General features: G+C 35.1%; 4 protein-coding genes across 8 annotated transcripts; 2 read left to right on the top strand and 2 right to left on the bottom strand.

Moving 5' to 3' along the window:
* The first annotated feature begins 901 nt into the window (after positions 1 to 901).
* On the top strand, positions 902 to 2728 carry LOC127250022 (cytochrome P450 CYP82D47-like). The gene is made up of 2 exons (XM_051273167.1): positions 902 to 1877; positions 2040 to 2728. The coding sequence occupies exons 1-2, from the start codon at positions 936 to 938 to the stop codon at positions 2646 to 2648; spliced, it is 1551 nt and encodes a 516-aa protein (XP_051129124.1). The 5' UTR covers positions 902 to 935; the 3' UTR covers positions 2649 to 2728.
* A 1488-nt stretch (positions 2729 to 4216) lies between these two features.
* LOC127249789 (cytochrome P450 CYP82D47-like) lies at positions 4217 to 6031 on the bottom strand. Of its 2 annotated transcripts, none has more exons than XM_051272784.1 (2): positions 5085 to 6031; positions 4217 to 5012 (listed from the first exon to the last, which is right to left on the bottom strand). In XM_051272784.1, exon 1 carries the CDS (start codon positions 5868 to 5870, stop codon positions 5358 to 5360), a length of 513 nt encoding a protein of 170 aa, XP_051128741.1. In that variant the 5' UTR covers positions 5871 to 6031; the 3' UTR covers positions 4217 to 5012; positions 5085 to 5357. Both variants share the same exon structure in this region, with proteins under 2 accessions (XP_051128741.1, XP_051128743.1).
* Positions 6032 to 7627: 1596 nt separating this feature from the next.
* LOC127249568 (uncharacterized) lies at positions 7628 to 12583 on the bottom strand. Of its 4 annotated transcripts, none has more exons than XM_051272450.1 (4): positions 12205 to 12583; positions 11347 to 11513; positions 10028 to 10831; positions 7628 to 9421 (listed from the first exon to the last, which is right to left on the bottom strand). In XM_051272450.1, the coding sequence occupies exons 1-4, from the start codon at positions 12464 to 12466 to the stop codon at positions 7895 to 7897; spliced, it is 2760 nt and encodes a 919-aa protein (XP_051128407.1). In that variant the 5' UTR covers positions 12467 to 12583; the 3' UTR covers positions 7628 to 7894. The 4 variants fall into 4 exon arrangements, with proteins under 4 accessions (XP_051128407.1, XP_051128408.1, XP_051128409.1 ...); XM_051272451.1 differs by lacking the exon at positions 12205 to 12583 and adding an exon at positions 11649 to 12106; XM_051272452.1 differs by having other exon boundaries at positions 10028 to 11767; positions 12205 to 12353.
* A 3617-nt stretch (positions 12584 to 16200) lies between these two features.
* Positions 16201 to 18450, top strand: LOC127249436 (uncharacterized). The gene is made up of 4 exons (XM_051272196.1): positions 16201 to 16755; positions 17077 to 17526; positions 17624 to 17933; positions 18074 to 18450. Exons 1-4 carry the CDS (start codon positions 16342 to 16344, stop codon positions 18208 to 18210), a joined length of 1311 nt encoding a protein of 436 aa, XP_051128153.1. The 5' UTR covers positions 16201 to 16341; the 3' UTR covers positions 18211 to 18450.
* Positions 18451 to 19414: the final 964 nt, after the last annotated feature.

Raw genomic sequence — 19414 nt, forward strand, 5'->3', positions numbered from 1 at the left:
ATATATTATATATATTAAAAATTGTGTCCATAAAAATTTGATTGAAAGAATAAACTTAGATGTCTCTCATAGATAAGATATTTTCAATTGGCCTATCAAAGAATTAATTCATCCCTAACCATGCTAATTAGGTAGTTAACTAATTCCTCATCAAACCCACCCACAGTATATATATGGCTATGGTTAGAGATAGAGATTTTTCGAGACTTTCAAAATTTTGTAAGTTTAACACAAAAAAAAAAAAAAAAAAAAAAAAAAAAAAAAACAAAAACAAAACAAAACAAAACAAAAGAACAAAAATACTTTCGTCTCTCAATAAATTATTTATTTTTCTATTTTGGTATGTATCATAACTAAAGTATACATTTTTCTTTTAATAACTATACTATTTTTTTAACATTAGAAATACTCTTACAATTTACTCCTCATCTCAAAACTATAGTCTTATTTGGATTGGACACGGAGATTTAAGAAATATTAATAGTTGTAAAAGGTATGAGTAAAAGATTTTTTTGCCCCTACTAGTGTATTAGTGTAAAAAGTAATGACATTTGTGTAATAAAAAAAAATAAAGATAATTTTATGATAAAATGAGTATTTATGGAAATAAGACTATTATTTTGAGACGAACAAAAATGGTAAACAAGACTATTGTATTGGGACGAAGGAAGTATAATATATTACAAAAACGTCGTTACCTTTATATTACACCATACTAATAAGATTATTTTAGTTATTTTTACTTTATTTTTACTATATATCAATATAATAACATAATATTAATATACTTTAATCTTCGTAAAAAAACAAACTTATACCCAGAAAAAAAAATATATGTTTGATGTGATATTTAAAAAAAAAGAAAAAAAAGAATAGTGTCTATGTAAAATGAACCTATATATAAAGCCGTAATGTGATCAAACCAAATATAAATCATGGAATTGTTTTTCGTTGCGGCGGTAGTAACGATTATCTTTATCCTTCTTTCCTATTATGCATTCTCTTCTTCAATCTTCCCCAATTCCAAATCCAATTCAAGAAACCGGCAGCCGCCGGAAGCCGGCGGCGCGTGGCCCATCACGGGCCATCTTCACATCATGAGCAAGGGATCCCCCGACAAGCCCCCGCACTTAACTTTAACAGCCATGGCCGACACCTACGGTCCCATCTTCAGCATCCGGCTCGGCTCCCGGCGAGCCGTCATCGTGAGCGGCTTGGAATTGGTCAAAGAAATATACACCACGTGCGACGTGGCAGCGTCGTCCCGACCAAGAACCTTGTCGGGGGACCTCCTCTGCTACGGCTCGGCAATGGTCGGCGCCGCCCAATACGGCCGCTATTGGCGCGAGCTGCGGAAGCTGATCTCAGCCGAGCTCCTGTCCAGCCGCCGGCTCCACATACAGCGGCACGTGCTCGTGTCCGAGACTGCGCAGTCTGTCCGGGAACTGTACGATCTCTGGAACGAGAAGAAGAACGCGTCGGGAAGTGCTCCGGTGGAGTTGAAAGAATGGATTGGGAATCTGAATCTGAATACATTTTTGAGGATGGTTGTCGGGAAGAGGTATTTCGTCTCCTGTGGCGGCGACAGAGCCGAGGCGAGGCATTGCCGGAAAGTTATGAGGGAATTCTTTCGTCTAATTTCACTACTGACAATCGGCGATGTCGTGCCGTATCTCCGGTGGCTGGACATCGGCGGATTCCAGAAGAAGATGAAGGAAACGTTCCTAGAATTGGATGCTCTCGTCTCCAAATGGCTGTCGGAACATCGCGCCGACGGCAAGCAAGAGGATTTCATGGATGTAATGATTGCAGTCGTCAAAAGTGCAAAGCTTGGAAACGAGTACGATGAAGACACCATAATCAAAGCCACTTGTTCGGTAACTGACTAACTTGTTCCAAATTAATATCACAAATCAATCCATCTCATTTGGAATTAGAAAAATGGAACTATCTCTATTTGTTTTCTGCAATTATCTGTGTGCAATTTCATCTTCTATACCTTATATTAGCACCCTAACGCTATTATATATGTATTGCAGAATTTGATTACGGCAGGGACTGATACGAGCGCAGTGATGTTAGTATGGCTGCTGTCTCTATTACTGAACAACCCAAAAGAGCTAAAGAAAGCCCAGCAAGAACTCGACGAGAAAGTCGGGAGAGAGCGGCGGGTGGCGCCGTCGGACCTGAGCAACCTCGTATACCTCGAAGCCATAGTGAAAGAGTGTCTCCGGCTGTACCCGGCGGCGCCGTTGGGTGGGCTACGGGAATTCAATCAGGACTGCAACCTGGGAGGCTACGAAATAGAGAAAGGTACGATATTCTTCGTCAACATATGGAAGTTGCATATGGATCCACAGATTTGGGAGGATCCCGACAAGTTCTTGCCGGAGAGGTTTCTTACCTCCACCGGCAATAGGGATTTCCAGTGGATTCCGTTCAGCGGCGGCCGGAGAATCTGCCCCGGAGTGAATTTGGCGTTGGAGACGATGAAGCTGGTGACGGCCAATTTGGTGCAAGCGTTTGACTTATCGACGCCTGACGATGAAGCCGTTGACATGACCGCAAGTCTTGGTGTGACCATTTCCAAAGCCACTCCATTAAATGTTCTTGTTGCCCCTCGACTGTCTGCTTCTCTTTATAACTAATTTCGGACATGTTTCCATACTAGTGTCTTATGTCATCTTTTTAAAAAATTAAATATTACACATTTTATTTTTATTTTAAATTTTTCAATTAAATTTATTTTAAATTTTAATTAAATTAATTAGTTATCCTAGTTTATCGTCTCGTAATAGCACATTCAATATAGATAGGACAAAGAGAGGTTATAAATATGTATTGGCGGCTTCAAATTTTCATATTAAAAAAAAAAAAAAAAAAAAAAAACCCGATTGTCCTTATGGAAGATAAGGAAGTAGCTAAAATATTACACATTTGAATTCATTGGTTGTAAATTGTAATCACATTACACGCATCAATTTGTTCTAATTTAACCATTTAATTAAACTATCGAGGGTCATGTTTTAATTAATAAAATAAAGTTATATCTATTATATTTATTTAATACTATAAACTATAGTTATCTTGTAATTTATTTTAAATAAAGTTAATTTAAGTTAGAATGATTATTTTATTATTAAGTGATTCAATTTTCTTACATATAATTTTTTTTTTATTTATATTTTATTTATATGATATAAGTATATATATGCTTATTTTAAAACAACTTACGTCACAATATTTATTATTCTTATATCAAAATTGATGTTTATTTAATAAATTAATAAAATTTTATTTTATATTTTTATTTAATAAATTAGTAAAATTATTATATTTTCTCTTTCTTTCATTGTTTAATCAAATACAAAAATATTAATTTTCCTCCCACTCTTTTCTTTTTCTCTCAGTGTGAACCAAACACACTATTACAATTTTAATATATTTTTCTTCTCTTCCATTGAAATCTCTCCTTTAGCCTCCCTTCGTTTAAACCAAACATACCCTTACCACTTGAAAGTCATTAAAACAAATTGTTTTAATTATATTAATAATACAATTAATTATAAAAATTAAAATAATTAATTTATAAGTATTAGCATGGATGATTAATATAATTATTCAACATATGATCTAAATTTTTTTTTTAAAAAATCCAAAAAAATATTATTCTCATAATTAAAAGTATATTTCTACTACTTTATATTTCTTACTCAAAAGCCTATATTAATTATTATAGTAAAAATCACACACTGGTATCATAATATTATTAATTTCTATGTAAATTATAAGCATAAGCATTACACATATATATATATATATATAAATAATCAAATTATCTTATGTATTTTTATTAATTAATAAAATATTATTATTTTTTAATCTATTATAAAAATATGAATGAATATTTTTGTTTGAGATGAAAAAAATACATATTTACTTTCATATCTATCTTACGTAGGGGTTATGGGTTATAGTACTGTATAAAAATATGTCATGTGTTAAAATCAATTATTGTATGTGATATATGAGACTATAATATGTGTTGATAGTTCATGTGTATTATATTAATGTATATAATGTGCTATTTGTAGTAATATTGTATGGTGTCTCTAGTGTTGTCAGAAATTATAGCATATGTTGTTTGTTCATGTATTGCATTTGTATTATATTATATACACAGTGTGATATCTGTATTAATATTATGTGTCGTAAAACACACTTTTTGAATTACTCAATTTCATGATATAAAAAGCTAGAAACTGCACTATTTCAAGACATACATGTATAGACTTAGGAATTTTATCTCCAGGAACACCCACTATTTTATTGACATTAAAATTTACGTTACTTTTCTTTCTTTTAGGAATTTTTATCTTGGTAACAGTTACTATTAATTTAAAAATGCTTTGTAATTAGTTATAAAGAGAAGCAGACAGTCGAGGGGCAACAACAACATTTAATGGAGTGGCTTTGGACAAGGTCACACCAAGAGTTGCAGTCATGTCTACGGGTTCATCGTCCGGCGTCGATATGTCAAATGATTGCACCAAATTCGCCATCACCAGCTTCATCATCTCCATCGCCAAATTCGCTCCGGGACAGATTCTACGGCCACTGGAAATCTTTATGGCTGCTGGCGGTGCCAAGAAACCTCTCCGGCAAGAACTTGTCGGGATCCTCCCAAATCTGGGGATCCCTCTGCAACTTCCATATGTTGACGAAGAATATCGTACCTTTCTCTATTCCGTAGCCTCCCACGTTGCAGTCCTCATTGAATTCCCGAATCCCACTCAACGGCCCCGCCGGGTACAGCCGGAGACACTCTTTCACCACAGCTTCGAGGTATACGAGGTTGTCTATGTCCGACGGCTCCACCCGCCGATCTCTCCCGACTTTCTCGTCGAGCTCTTGCTGGGCTTTGTTTAGTTTAGCACTTTAGGGTTGTTGAGTAAATGGGTCAGCAGCCATACTAACATCACTGTGTTCGTATCACTCCCCGAAATCAAATTCTGCAATTATACATATATATATTACATGTATATATAGTATTTGGAAAAGAAATCGACTAGTTAGTTACTTACCGAACAAGTGACTTTGATTATGGTGTCTTCATCGTACTCGTTTCCAAGCTTTGCACTTTTGACGGCTCCAATCATTATATCCATGAAGTCATCTTGCTTGCCGGCGCCGGCGCCGGCGCGATGTTCCGACAACCATTTAGAGAGGAGAGCATCCATTTCGTGGAACGATTGCTTCATCTTCTTCTCGAATCCGCCAATGTCGAGCCACCGGAGAAACGGCACGACGTCGCCGATCGTTGGAGTTCCGATAAGCTCAAAGAACGCCTTCATGACCTACCGGCAATGCTTCGCGTCGGCCACGTCAGCACCGGAGACGGCATATCTTTTCCCGACCACCAACCTTAAAACTGTGTTCAGATTCAGATTCCCAAACCACTCGATCATCTCCACCGGAGCACTTCCCGACGCGTTCTTCCTCTCGTCCCAGAGATCGTACAATTCTCTGACAGACTGCCCGGTCTCGGAGGCGAGCACGTGCCTCTGCACGTGCAGCCGGCGGATGGATAGGAGCTCGACTGAGATCAGCTTCCTCAGCTCGCGCCAATACTGTCCGTACTTGCTGAACCCGAACATAGCCGAGCCGTAGCTGATGAGTTCCGCCGACTTAAATATTGGTCGGGAAGCCGCCGGCGTGTCGGAGGTGGTGTATATTTCCTTGGCCAATTCCCGGCTGCTCACGATGAGGGCTCGCCGGGAGCCGAGCCGGATGCTGAAGATGGAGCCGTAGTTGTCGGCCATGGCGGTTAAGGTGATGTGCGCCAGCTTGTCGGGGGATTGGTTTCTCATGATGTGGAGATGGCCCGTGATGGGCCACGCGCCGCCGGCTTCAGGCGGCCGCCGGTTTCTTGAACGAGATTTGGGATTAGGGAAGATTGAAGAAGAGAATGCATAGTAGGAAAAAGGGATAACGAAAATTGTGACCGCCACCGCAATGAAAAAAAACTCCATGATTTATATTGAGTTCGATGAATATTATGACTTTATATAGTGTAGGTTTTGATCAATAATTGATTAACTAACCATGGTTAGGGATGAGTGATTCGATAAGCCTATTGAAAATATGTAATGTATATCTCTATATATATATATATTTATTTAATGGCGTTGGAAATTGCCACTACTATTCTTGCCATTCTTTATCCATGGATGTAGAAAATGCTACGGTTTCCATTCTCATATGAGGTCGGAAAGTGGATTGGCAACATATAGGCACAAAGTGATTCATCATGGAATTCACAGCATAATCAAACTAAGTTTTACAAAACAAGTCATATTAGAAGAAGAATATTATGCGACTAGACAAAATCTGAACACATTGAAAGTTTAAATTCATATTTTACGGTCATGAGTCCACCTCGTACCATCAAATAATTCTTTACAAGACGTACTCTGGATAGAACTAGCAAAAATAGACCTAGTTCGAAAATTCAATTCAAATTGGACACAAGAAATGATGTTTGGGCCTAAGAAAATATCCAAAAAATTTTAGGTTATGCTTACCCGATTGATTTTAAAATTAAATATAATTTTAAAAATATATTAAAAAATAAATTTATATGAAAAATAAATAAATATAATCGAATGGTTTAGAAAGAAAATAAAAACCCGGCATGATAGGCCAGCTCGGCATAGCTCTATTTCAAACCAGGCCATGCTCAAACTTGCCGGGCTGAGACGGGCCGGCACAAAAAATATCAGATCATTGAGGTAGTTAAAATCAACCCGACCTAGCACGAAAAACATCAGATCATTGAGGGAAATAAAATTAGATTTTTGGATAGAGATTTGAAAGGACACAATATTGATAAGCTAAAATTAGATTCTTGGTATCTAGAACAGAGAGCAAATATCATAAAAAGCTAAAATTCAAAATCAAAATGATTAAAAATATATGTATATTATAAAAAAAAAAGTTGGTTTGGAAGACAACGGAACCTCGGGTCTCCTTCATGTGGTTGCGGCACTAGGCTAAACATAGTAATTCATTGCGACGAATATGCTTGCTTTAACCCGACAATGGGTAGGAATGTTAAATACGACGGGTAAGCCCGGATCTACTTTTAATGGGACAAATTCGGGTTTGAAAATATATATTTTGGATGGGTTGTGGATTTTAAATCAAATTGTTTCGCTTGCTGTCAGACGGCCGTCACTATGAACAACTGTCAACACTAAATTGTTTTTGAAAAATTTTGCCTCGTCTGCCCCCAACCATCATCACAGCGAACCACCACCAAATATTTGATTGTTGTTATTCTTAAAATTAAAATTTTTATAGCGCTTTTTACACTTATTAGTGTAGTATTAAATTACTAAAATAATTATATTTTATTTTAAAAAATGAGTTTTACAAGTTGGCCCCACATCCGGGTTCGGAGCTAGGCAAATGAATACATATCATTATTATTAGTACATTTTCACACACACGCTCACGTGTGTATATATATATAGATAAATATATAACCGATTAAAACAATTTTTCACATGTGATCGCCGGATCTTCCGCCCGCATCTTCCGATAGCAAGCGAATTCCCACAAAATATAAAATAAAAATATATATATTACATACTTGCTAGATATCTTTTCCTCCAAATGTTGACAAAAAAAAATTCAACTAATCTATATTTCATCTTACAAATCACCCCATCACATCATCATAAGAACCAACATATCAAATATATATATATATCATCTTGATTTTCCACGTTCAGCCATTCACTCCACACACCAAATTCTTCATGTCTTTCTTCTTCCCAGTCTCTTACACTATGAACATCCAACGATGGATCATCAATCAACAACTCACCACCTATAAACGTGTCGCCATCAGCATTGCACGAATTTTGACCCTCAGGTCATCGGGGACCTCGGTGGCACTTTCAGGGAGGGGTTGAGATGGAGCCCTCTCTCTAGAGCTCGTACCCTCAGCAGAAGCTTCTCCGCCGACATGACCATTTGCAACTGCGATTCCTCTCGACTCCTCTGAGACTCTGGAGCTTATCTCACCCTCTTCCAGATTGTTTCTTTCATGGCGTGATCTTTTTCTGTGCTTATTCACGCCACTAGCTTTCCGGTGCTCTTCGTCTGAAGAGGTCCCATTCTTGAGGTTGGATTCAGATTCTCTGTTTCTAGAAGGACGCTTACTCCCGTGTCGATGTTTATCCCTGCTATGATGGGAGGAGCGGTGGCCTTTCCGGGAGTGTTTCCTCTCTTCTTCATCGTGATCATGTTCGTCTTCTTCCTCAGGATGCTGCTTTGATGAGCCCCTCTTCCTGGATTGATGTTTCTTGCTAGATCGTTTATGATTCTTATCCTTTCTATGTTTATCACCACCATCCCTGTCGTGTTCATCTTCCTGCTGTGAACGAAGAGACCTGCGCTTTGATTTGTAATGCCTGCCGTCGTCCTCCTCTTCACTGCTTCTACCTTCATCGTTATTGTCATCAGAAGAATCACCGTGATCTTGGTCCCGATGCCTGGATCTTGATTTACGATCCCTTTTCCTATGGCGCTCATTGCCGTTATCCATTTTGTCTTCTTCATCATCATCCTCAACATCAGGTCTAGATCTATATTTTCTATTCAAGTGTCGCTGAGCATGGTCGTCGCCGAAGTAATTCCTCTCCAACTTTTCACTGTCAGCAGGCCTATCGACATCTGCCGGAGCTATGCTGCCTTCTCTTTCTTTAACATCAACCTTACTGGCAGACATCGAGATTAGAGCTTCTGGAGGTTCTAGCGATGAGCCATGGGAGGTTCCTGTTTTAAATGGCACTTCACCATTTTTCAGTAAGGCGACGAACATTTTAGCCCTCTTCAGCCTCTCCGCCTTCAGCTTCTGTTCTTTCGTCAAGTGTGCCTCGCCAGAGTCTGCTTCATTGGCCACTTCCACAGCAGCTTTTCTCCCAAGCATCTTGGCGACATTTGATTCATTTTGAATCTCAATATGTTCAGACTTTGAAACAGCATAATCTGTTGGTGGAGAGACATGATTGCCTACATTTCCAGGGTTTCCATCTTCACTGCTATTTGTATGAAACAGAGCACCGGAAGAATTACTTGAACTCAGCTTGTAACCAGCATGTTTGGTTCCCCTTGTGGCAGCCTCAAGGATAGCAGCTGCAGCTTCAGCATCAACCATTACTCCAGATTCGGGTTGGGTTCCTTTCGATTCTGTCTCCTGCATTTCTTTCTTTGATTTGCCAATCACCATTTTGAACTTCTCTTTCTTGTCTGATTCCAGGGGCATGTCATCAAATGCAGAATCCTTTTCCTTAAGAACAGAACCCTTTTTACGTTCCTTTCCAGAATACAAACCCTTCCCATTTGCTTGTGACTGCAAATAAGATAAGAGATGTTAGAAGAAAAGAAAACACAGGATTATTTCATTGAGATACCACACTATAATACTATATATAACAAGGTGTACAAAATTTAAGCTCTTGTTTAGCTAGACCATCTTGCTGTAAATCAATTGATCCAACACGGTTCAATAGATCTTCGAGCAACTTTATTGAGATCCCACATCACTAGGATAGAGATAAGACGAGAAAAGAACAAACTTGCGGAAAATTAGCCTCTGCAATTAAAACAGCTCTCTTTCCAGATTGAAAGAGGCTTGCTTAGCAAACAAACCAAATCTGAGGCGTTCATATCTTGGATTGAAAAGACTCACTTTGTAAGATAAAACGCAGACCAAAACTAAAACATAGTTAGATAAGCACCCACATAGGAAGGCGTAGGGATTTATCATATGTAGGACAAAACCAGTTCAAGGGAATATTATATATAAAATCTGGTAGATCCCACCATAAATAAGGGGGGGAAAACAGATCATCACCAGGCACAAACAAAAATAGCAGGAGGTGTCCAAAACTATATAAAAGAAAGACATGCCCATGTGAAAGTTTACTTTTAGTGTATCATAATGGATCTGCCATACCTCCTGAGCTGTCTCGAGGACCTTCAAGTAGTAAGGATGATACTTGTTCAATGGTAGAAGAAAAGGAAATCGTCCGTACTTTGCATCCTGCTCAATAAGAGTTGCCTCAAACTGTTTGCCATTTCTCATAATAAACTCAACAAGCTTGTCAATCACTCTCTTCAATTCAGGTGGAGGCTCTGGAATTACAGGGTCGATATTTGAAGTCACTCCAACAGCTGATTCTCTAGCTTTATCAACATCAGCATGAACTAAATGAGTTTCCCTTTCCACACCCTTAGTTGTTCCAGATTTCGACACGGTGACCAAAGTATTCTTCTTTACAGTGTTAGCCTTCTCTTTAATGGAAGGAACTGTGCTTCTAGGTAATGATCCATCCTTCCCTACATTTAACTGTGATCGAATCTTTGTGGCATCCTGGTGAATAATATGAGTGCCAGAAGAATTGCTGTCCTGTGTAACATCTTTGGCAGATTTTCCACTATCCTGAGCGTCCTCTTCCTCCCCAGATCCATACACAGAACCAAGCAAGGATAATGCTCCACCAACACCATTGGAGATGCCATGATCATTACTTGTCTCTTTCCTGTCATCCTGAGGGCTTCCAGCAGATTCAGAGTTTAGAAGTTCTGGGTGGTCAACTAGATATCTGAAGTAGGGATGAAGTTGATGGTCAGGCATCAAGAACCCAAATGTTGGATTATCTCCTTGTTTCACACGGAGTATAATCTCTGACTGCCCACCATGTTTACTTACAAACAAGGCAGTCCGCGCAATTATCTGATGTAGCTTTTCTGTAGGAGGCTGTAAAAAAAAAAGAAATGCAGAAGAGAAGGATATAAATACAGAAGAATATCTTAATATCAGAAGTACAATAAATAAAATAAAAAATTCACACATCATATCACAAGGACAGAATTTTAACAGAGTTATAAAATTTAATGAAGTGTTAAGTGAAAATGATTGTTGAATAATCATGGTGTACAACCAATGCAAGGATCCATATGAAACATATACATAATGTTTACCCTCTTGAACTGACAGCCTTCATAATCAATATTAACTTTCCTAATCCCACCTGCATTGCCCTTGTTATGAGATCAAAGGGAAACAAGTTGCCAGTGTACGGCAACCTAACACAAGTAGTCCACCCCTGCTCCAAGCATCTGAAAATACTTGACATGGCAAGCCTTAAAAATTGTATATATAAGCATGTTCGGAAATCTTTAAACACCATACTGAGGGATTCTGATTAGCAAGCCAAAACATATTAAGTCCAGCCAGAAATGCAAATGTTAAATCCAAGAGAACAGGCTTACCAAGCTGTGCAGAAGGTCACCAGGGACAGGGAATTGAGGGAGAAATCCAGAAGATTCCATATGAACATCAGTATTTTTTTGATCAATGGAATCATCAGTGCTTCCATACAAGAAGGCAACGGCATGAAAACCAGAAGCTTCTGTTCCATGTTTATCCTCTTCTACATCTAGACATTAGATAAAAAACGGAATTACTTTGGTAGATCTATAAGATCGATAAATATCAAATCTCAAGTAGTGAGTTGTAATCAACCGTCAAAGAGATAATAATGACAATTATCAAAAAATTAATGAGCCCTTACTTGAGAGTGGAAGAAGGATATGATATTTTACATCAGCCCTGCAAATTTTGGAAGTACAATACAGAAGTATGCTAGCAGCACAAAATAGATAGCTATTACACCCATTGTATCGCCCTACCCTGTGTATTAAATATGTTTCAGCATAAGTATCTTGATGACAGCCATAACAAACACCAACCTTCATAACATGATCTCTAGCAAGTTCAGAAATTTTATTCAAGTAGCTAGTAATCAAATTATTCATATATTTAGTACTCCCTCAGTTGCTATTGAACAAAGAATTTCTATCCTTTCTGCTCAAGATATTTACCAAGGTGAGAATCTGGTTAAACCTAAACAGCTGCAGTTAATCAATTCAGCCTATATCCACATTATCCGCCATGTATTATTCTCCTATCGAACAACATGCCAATAGTCTAAATTGATTCCTTTACTAGCTGCCACAAATCTCATCCCACCTAATAGAAAAGACAATCACGCTGTAACACTACATCTTGTAATGGAGAAGCACAAATTAAAATCCTGACTAAACCAATATCAAAAGAAAGATCGGTACCTGGGTGATCGTCCTGTGACGGTAGATCAAAATATCGTTCGTGATCTAGCTGAGATGCAAGGGATAACTCCTCTACGAGAACATGTTCTGCCGCTTTATTGCGGCGGCGCGAGGGAGGAGGAGCAGAGAGGAGGTGGCGAACATCGTATCGATCAATTTGGAGGGAGTGCCACTCCACGAGGGCGTCGCCGGAGTTGACGAAAGCCGCCATGGCGTCGTCGTCGAAGAGCAGGGCATGGCGTCCTACCACCTCTAGATCCATATCCGCTTCACTGCTTCGTCAACCGTAGGAATCTTGCGGTTTGCAGATGGGAAGAAATTTTCACGAAGGATCTATGTGTTTGAAATTCAGGCTGTAAATAGGAACCCTAGAAAAGAGGAATTTCACGAGCACCCGTCGATATTTCTTTCCTATTATTTTGGGCCTAATTTTATTAACTCTACTGGGCAATTATTACAAATTGGGCTTTATCATGGGTCAATGTAAAAGTTTCTTTGGTATATATAGCCGAGTGCGGGCTCTACTATTTTTATTTTTATTTGTTATTAATTTTTTCTATTTATTTTACTCCCTCTACATCCTTATACCGTCAGTTTTTTTACGGAGTTTTAAAAATATTAATATTATATTAATATGTGGTATGAATAAAGTAGAAAATATTAAAATAATTTTATTAGTAGCTTATGATATAAAATTAATAACTTTTGTATGATATATTGTAAGTTGTAAGTATATTTTTAATGTTAATAGAAAGTACAGTTACTAAAAAAATAAATATTTTGTTATGGACGGACCAAAATATAAAAATAAATAGATTGTCAAGGAATTGAACAAGTATTACTTTGTGAATGGTGTCAGGGTTAATGTAGATATGAGAATTTAAATAGAGTATGATTAATAAATTATTAAAAATATATTAATAAAATTAAATATAATATAATATAAGTAATTATAAATTAAGATTAACATACAAATTAGTTTGCCAATAATTTTCTTTCTGAGATATTTTTAATATATATATCTTTTATAAAAAGTTAACATTAAACTTAAAATAATTTTTTATATTACCGTAACAATTATTTATACTTGACACTAAAGGAAAAATAAATAAATAAAATTCTTCAAATCAAAAGATTAAGCAAAAAAATCCTATTTTATTTTGAAATTTTTACAATATGGTCATTCTATTTACTCTAAGTTAGGTTTTAAATTGAGAATTGTAAAATTTTAACTTAGACGAAGGTAAGATATAATATATTATAAATAGAAGTTTGTGTTTTTAATATTTTAAATCAAAGTTAACAGTATTTACTTCACATTATTTTTTTCTTACAAATATATTTTTTTTCAAAATTATCACATCAAAATACTGTTTACACAAAAATTCAAATAATATTTTATTTCAAATCACAAGCAAATAAAGTTATTTGATACAGTATAATATTTTTAAAAAAGAAATACTTTTTTATGCGATAAAAAAAATATGTACTCCATCCGTCTCATCTGAATATACCATTTGAGATTTTGTAGTAGATTAAAAAATAATACTTATGTCATTTGCTAAAAGAGTTACATTTGTTTTTTTTTGCATATTGATTTTTAAATTTTAATTACTATATTAAAAAATAATACAAATTAAGAAAAAGAACACAAAAATATTTCTATTATAAAAATTAAGGGGTGTTTGGCAAATAGCTTTTTGAAGAGCTTTTAGTTTATTGAACAGTTTTAGCCGTTTGACCAGTCAAAAAGCTAATTTAGGTGTTTGGTAAATTAGCTTTTTTGGAATAGCTTTTTGACCCAAAAAGCTAATTTCTGAAAATCTAACTTACCCGGCCTTTTGAAATAGTTTTTTCTGTAAAAAATTTTTTATTCATTATATGCCCTTAAAAATTTATTATGCATTTTACACAAATAAATATATTTTTTATTATATTAGAATATTTTATTATAATATAGTTTTACTTTTATAAATTTAAAATAATTAATTTATATATGAATTATTTTAATTGTAAAATATATAAATTTATTAAAATCAACATAAAATATAAATATTAATAATTTATTTTTATATTAAAATTACATTATATAAATTTTATACTAAAAATAAATTAAATAAATTAAATTTATTAAAAATTATAAATATAATGAACTAATCGATAACTAACATAATAAATATATACACGAAAAATTTATTATTTTATATTTTACATCATTTTCAATAGAAAAAACTATTTATATATTTTAATAAAAATATATTATTTTTTTAAATCTAACTCTAATAAAAATAAATATTTTTATAACATTTTTACAATTTTCAATAACTAATAACAAAAATTTTTAAACATTCTAAGCTCAAGAGAACATAATTGAATATATTAGAAACAAAAATAAAATAGAAATATCCTCAATTGCCATCTTACGTATAAAGAGCTAATATCAAACAATTCTTTTACCAAACATTTTAATACAAACAGCTAATCGAATCAACTAGTCAAACCAGCTAATTGAATCAGCTGACAGCTAACAGCTATCAGCTAATTGCCAAACACGCCCCAAATGTAACTCTTTTAGTCAGACGAAATAGTATTTTATTAGTTAGTGAAAGTATATAAAATATTTTGATATTTTTTGCTCTATAATTTTATATATAAAATAATTATATATATATGATGATATATTTATAATTTAAATGAAAATTAAAAATATTTTAATATTAATACGTGATTATTGAGATAAACCTAGTTGGCTTCCAAACACACCCCAATATTTCGTCCATGTATTTTCTCCATTAAGTTCCTGCCAAATCTTACACCAAATACTTGACCAACCAATTTTCTTATTATTTTTACCATTAAATAACTTATGTGATGGTATTTGTTCGTCCGTATGTCTCATGTCTGTTCACGGACAAGCCATGTGGCCAGTCAACCCGATCGACCTAATCTCTCGCCGTACACGTGTCCTTGTATGTAGACATATTTATGTATTAAAATTATTCTATTCGTCGACACCAATTTTGATGTTGTCCACTACGCCACAAGTCCACGACAGCTATAATTCATCGGAAATTTCTTTATATAAATATTTTGAAAAAATTTGGTATTATAATTTTTTTCAAATAATATTATTATATCAAATAATTTTTTCTCTCAATAAAATACTATTCTCTCAGTTCTAGATAACATAGGTTATTAGTGTAAATACAAAAATTTAGATAAAATATATTTAGCAAGTAATTAAAAAGTATATTAATAAAAATAATTATTATATATTAAAAATAATTATAAATTAAGACTAAATAGTTGAATTAAAATTAAAAAAAATTAAATTTTAAATTTTAAAATAGGATTAAAGTGTAATTTTATTTTTTTTCAAAAACAAAAATAACAAATTATGTAGGACAGACGAAAATAAAAAATACCGATAAATTATGTAGGACGGATAGAGTATTAAACTTCAAACTTTTATCTAAATAGTATCTTAGTTTTTGTAAATGATACTAAAAAATTATATAATAAATAAATAAATAAAAAACTACACATATTTTAACAATAATTTTTGGTATAAACACGGCCCCGTGTTTTTTGCCTGAGATATTTTCCATTTTAATAAAGTAAGGGTGTGTTTGTTTGGAAATTAGATTTTATTTCCACTGTTCATTTCAATTTTTTCCCCAAAAACATCAAATCAAACAATTATTTTTTATTTTTTATATTATACTAAAAATCAATTTTACTTCTAACACCTATTTATATCACATTATACAACTATTCAAATCTCAACTCAAAATTCAAATACCCAAACAAACACACCCTAAATTTTATTGGAAATAATTCCGTAACGCTGTCTAATTAAAAACGTTAATAAGAATACCATATTTGAACAGTCCTTTAGTCACGCCTAAATCAGATGCTTTTAATCATTATACACAAATACATATACAAAATTTATACGTATGTATGTATATATATATATGTATATATACGCGTCTTCAAATTTAGATCATCATCAGGGCCACCACCAGATTTCAGATCGCGACTGATCTCTGCATTCAACCGAAACTGTTGGAAATCGCAGTAGGGAAGCAGCAGTGGTGGATTGGATTTCATGGTCGCCGATAGCATTCAGTGGAGATGGGTGATGAACGCCAGTCCTTGCTCGCCGGTCCCAACAAGCACCGGAATTTTGCGCGGTGTGCTTCGCATGCGCACGACGAGCTCCGGAGCTTCCGGACATGGCTCACGTGGCTGTGCGTCGACCAGTCGAACGCCTGGACGACCTGCCTCTCCTGGATCGTCTTCCTCGGCCTTGCCATAATTGTGCCCGCCCTGTCGCACTTCGTGCTCAATTGCAGCGGCGACTGCGACAAACTCCACAGCAGGCCGTACGACACCGTCGCGCAGCTCTCGCTCAGCGGCGTCGCCACCATTTCGTTCCTCTGTCTGTCTGCTTTCGTCAGGAAATTCGGCCTCCGGAGATTCCTGTTCTTCGATAAGCTCCGCGATGAGAGCGAGACTGTGAGGAAGGAGTACACTCAACAATTCAACGTATGTATACGCTGTTGCCCTCGCATTGAATTAGATTTTCATTTTTGTGCTAATCCCCCAAAAAATTCCAACAGAATTTTCGTCAATAAAACCCTAATTGGATGAAATTGTTGCTGTGAAGATTAGAATTCCATCGATCTGATTGATTTACACTGCGGTTTTGCTCTATTGGTGCAGCTTAAACCTAATTGTTTACTGAACTAGGGTTCTTCCGATTCACAGTACTGTAAAAGCTTAATACCTTATCTTTACTGGATTGCTTGTTAATAGGAGCAGTATACTCGATTCCTTATTGCAGAATGATTTTCCTTGCACTTGCAGAGATCATTCAAAATCTTATTCATCTTTGTGCTACCCTGTTTTGCTGCTGAGGCTGCCTATAAGATATGGTGGTTTAGCTCCGGAGGAACGCGCATTCCGTTCTTAGGAAATGTCATTTTGAGCAACGCAGTTGCTTGCATCCTGGAATTGTGCTCGTGGTTTTATCGAACGGTGGTGTTTTTCCTAATCTGCATCCTCTTCCGCCTGATCTGCTATCTTCAAATTCTTCGAATGCAAGATTTTGCTCTAGTGTTCCAAGTTGAGTCGGATGTAGAATCTGTTTTGAGAGAACACCTCAGAATCAGAAGGCATTTGAAGATCATAAGCCATAGGTACAGAGTGTTCATATTGTGGGCATTGATATTCATCACTGCCAGCCAATTCACCTCTCTTCTGGTGACCACACGCCCCAATTCAGGTGTCAATATATATCACAGTGGCGAATTAGCGGTAATAGTTAACTAACTCGGCCATTCGATACGATTCATATCAAGTATCTATGCTTCTGTGCTGATCAGTGATCTCTCATTTTACTTTGGATGAACAGGTTTGCTCGGTGAGTCTTGTTGCCGGGCTCCTTATTCTGCTAAGAAGTGCAGCAAGAATTACACACAAGGCGCAAGCTGTGACTTCCCTAGCAGCCAAATGGCATGTTTGCGCAACCATAGAGTCATTCGAAGCTAATGATGCAGAGACACCAGTTGGCCGAAGAATTCATGAACAAATCTTCACTGGTAGTTCTGATGGTTCTGCTGAGTTGGACGATGTTGGTGATGAAGAGGATGAACTCGACAACACAAAATTTGTTCCCTCCCATGCCCAGACCACAATCTCCTTCCAGAAAAGACAGGCTTTGGGTGAGTTGAGCTAATCCCACCGGAATAATTGCTCTGTTGTTTTCATATTCCAAATTTTAAACCGAACTACACATTTATGTGAGATATTGCCAAGAATGCGTCGTATGGAGTGATTATATCTGAGTTTTGTTGTGCTGCAGTGAATTACTTTGAGAACAACAGAGCTGGAATCACAATATATGGATTCATGCTGGATAGAAGTTACCTTCACACCATATTCGGGATAGAGCTATCTCTAATGCTCTGGCTGCTAGGGAAGACTATAGGCATTTCTTGATTCAACCACACCCACGGCTGCTGGTTGAGTCGCCTTTTTTGGGACTTCAGATTTGTCGTCGATTCGATTCATTCCACAGTTGCTTGGTTTGTTCATCCTCTTCCTCCTCATCATCATCTCTTACCATTTGTATATTTATACACATGCATATATATATACACGTATATGTGGTTACACTTGCACATTGTCTTTCACTTATTGTTTCTTGGTTCTTTGTGGTTTTGGTGTGGTGTTGGTATAGTGACCTATGTAATGCAGAAGAGAGTTGTGTAGTTAGTTATATATGCAGAGTTTTTTTTGTGAGGATTCTGTGCTTGTCTTTCAGTGGACACAAGATGATCATATGATCCTTTCCAGACTGCGAATCAAACTGGCAAGTTATAAGTGTTTGTTTGTTTAATGTTTTTATTTGAAAAAGAAAATTGAATATAAAAAATAATATTTTATATTAGAATGTTAATTTTTGCAAAATGAAAAAAAAAAATTATATCGGAGAAAAATTGGGCAAATAAACCCTTTGTCTATTTATGTTTTTATTTTTAGTTTTAATATAATTTATTAACCTTTTTTTAAATACTGGATTTGATTTTTATGTTTCATTTAAAATGTTATTAAAATTCAAAATTTTTATTTAAAATATTACATAAAAAATAATAATAAATGTAAGGAAAGGTTAGGTTTTAAATTGCTATGTGTCTTCGTATCATTTATTATTGTTTTCTATATAATGGAGGAAAAAAGAATTTCTTATTTTATATGATTGAGAAAAAGTATAAATTTAGCATGTGTAGATATTGCAAAACAATATTTTATTATTAATGTATAGTTATGATATTGAATGTGTATTATATTATTTTTTATCATTTAAATTTATTTTTACTTTTTTAATTCAAATTTATTCTAGTTTAAAAATATCACTTTTATTTTTTTTACTATAATTTTTTTTTATCTATTTTTTTTTTTTAAATTCAGTTTCTGGTCTGGACATAATTTTAGGTGAGGTACTATTTGCATTATAAGAAAAAATTTAATACTCCGTATTATATAAGTGAATTATAATGTAAATAATAAATGACATATATGATGAAGAGAAGTGTTTGTCTGGGGGATTGGATTGCATTTACACTATTCATCCTATTTTTTTACATAAAAAATATCAAATCAAACACTTATTTTTTATTTTTTATATTATATTAAAAATCAA

Source organism: Andrographis paniculata, unplaced genomic scaffold, assembly GCF_009805555.1.
Source record: "Andrographis paniculata isolate CXL003 unplaced genomic scaffold, ASM980555v1 Contig36END, whole genome shotgun sequence".
Lineage (NCBI taxonomy): Eukaryota > Viridiplantae > Streptophyta > Magnoliopsida > Lamiales > Acanthaceae > Andrographis > Andrographis paniculata.

What these genes read in the sequence shown, in the direction of transcription:
- LOC127250022 (XM_051273167.1), top strand. Translation starts at nt 936, where the DNA reads ATGGAATTGTTTTTCGTTGCGGCGGTAGTAACGATTATCTTTATCCTT. An exon ending in TAATCAAAGCCACTTGTTCG is followed by an intron (nt 1,878 to 2,039) that starts GTAACTGACTAA and finishes TATGTATTGCAG; the next exon opens with AATTTGATTACGGCAGGGAC.
- LOC127249789 (XM_051272784.1), bottom strand. Translation starts at nt 5,870, where the DNA reads ATGAGAAACCAATCCCCCGACAAGCTGGCGCACATCACCTTAACCGCC.
- LOC127249436 (XM_051272196.1), top strand. Translation starts at nt 16,342, where the DNA reads ATGGGTGATGAACGCCAGTCCTTGCTCGCCGGTCCCAACAAGCACCGG. An exon ending in ATCACAGTGGCGAATTAGCG is followed by an intron (nt 17,527 to 17,623) that starts GTAATAGTTAAC and finishes TTGGATGAACAG; the next exon opens with GTTTGCTCGGTGAGTCTTGT. An exon ending in CCAGAAAAGACAGGCTTTGG is followed by an intron (nt 17,934 to 18,073) that starts GTGAGTTGAGCT and finishes GTTGTGCTGCAG; the next exon opens with TGAATTACTTTGAGAACAAC.
- LOC127249568 (XM_051272450.1), bottom strand. Translation starts at nt 12,466, where the DNA reads ATGGATCTAGAGGTGGTAGGACGCCATGCCCTGCTCTTCGACGACGAC. An exon ending in GTCACAGGACGATCACCCAG is followed by an intron (nt 11,514 to 12,204) that starts GTACCGATCTTT and finishes TCTAATGTCTAG; the next exon opens with ATGTAGAAGAGGATAAACAT. An exon ending in GTGACCTTCTGCACAGCTTG is followed by an intron (nt 10,832 to 11,346) that starts GTAAGCCTGTTC and finishes TTTTTTTTACAG; the next exon opens with CCTCCTACAGAAAAGCTACA.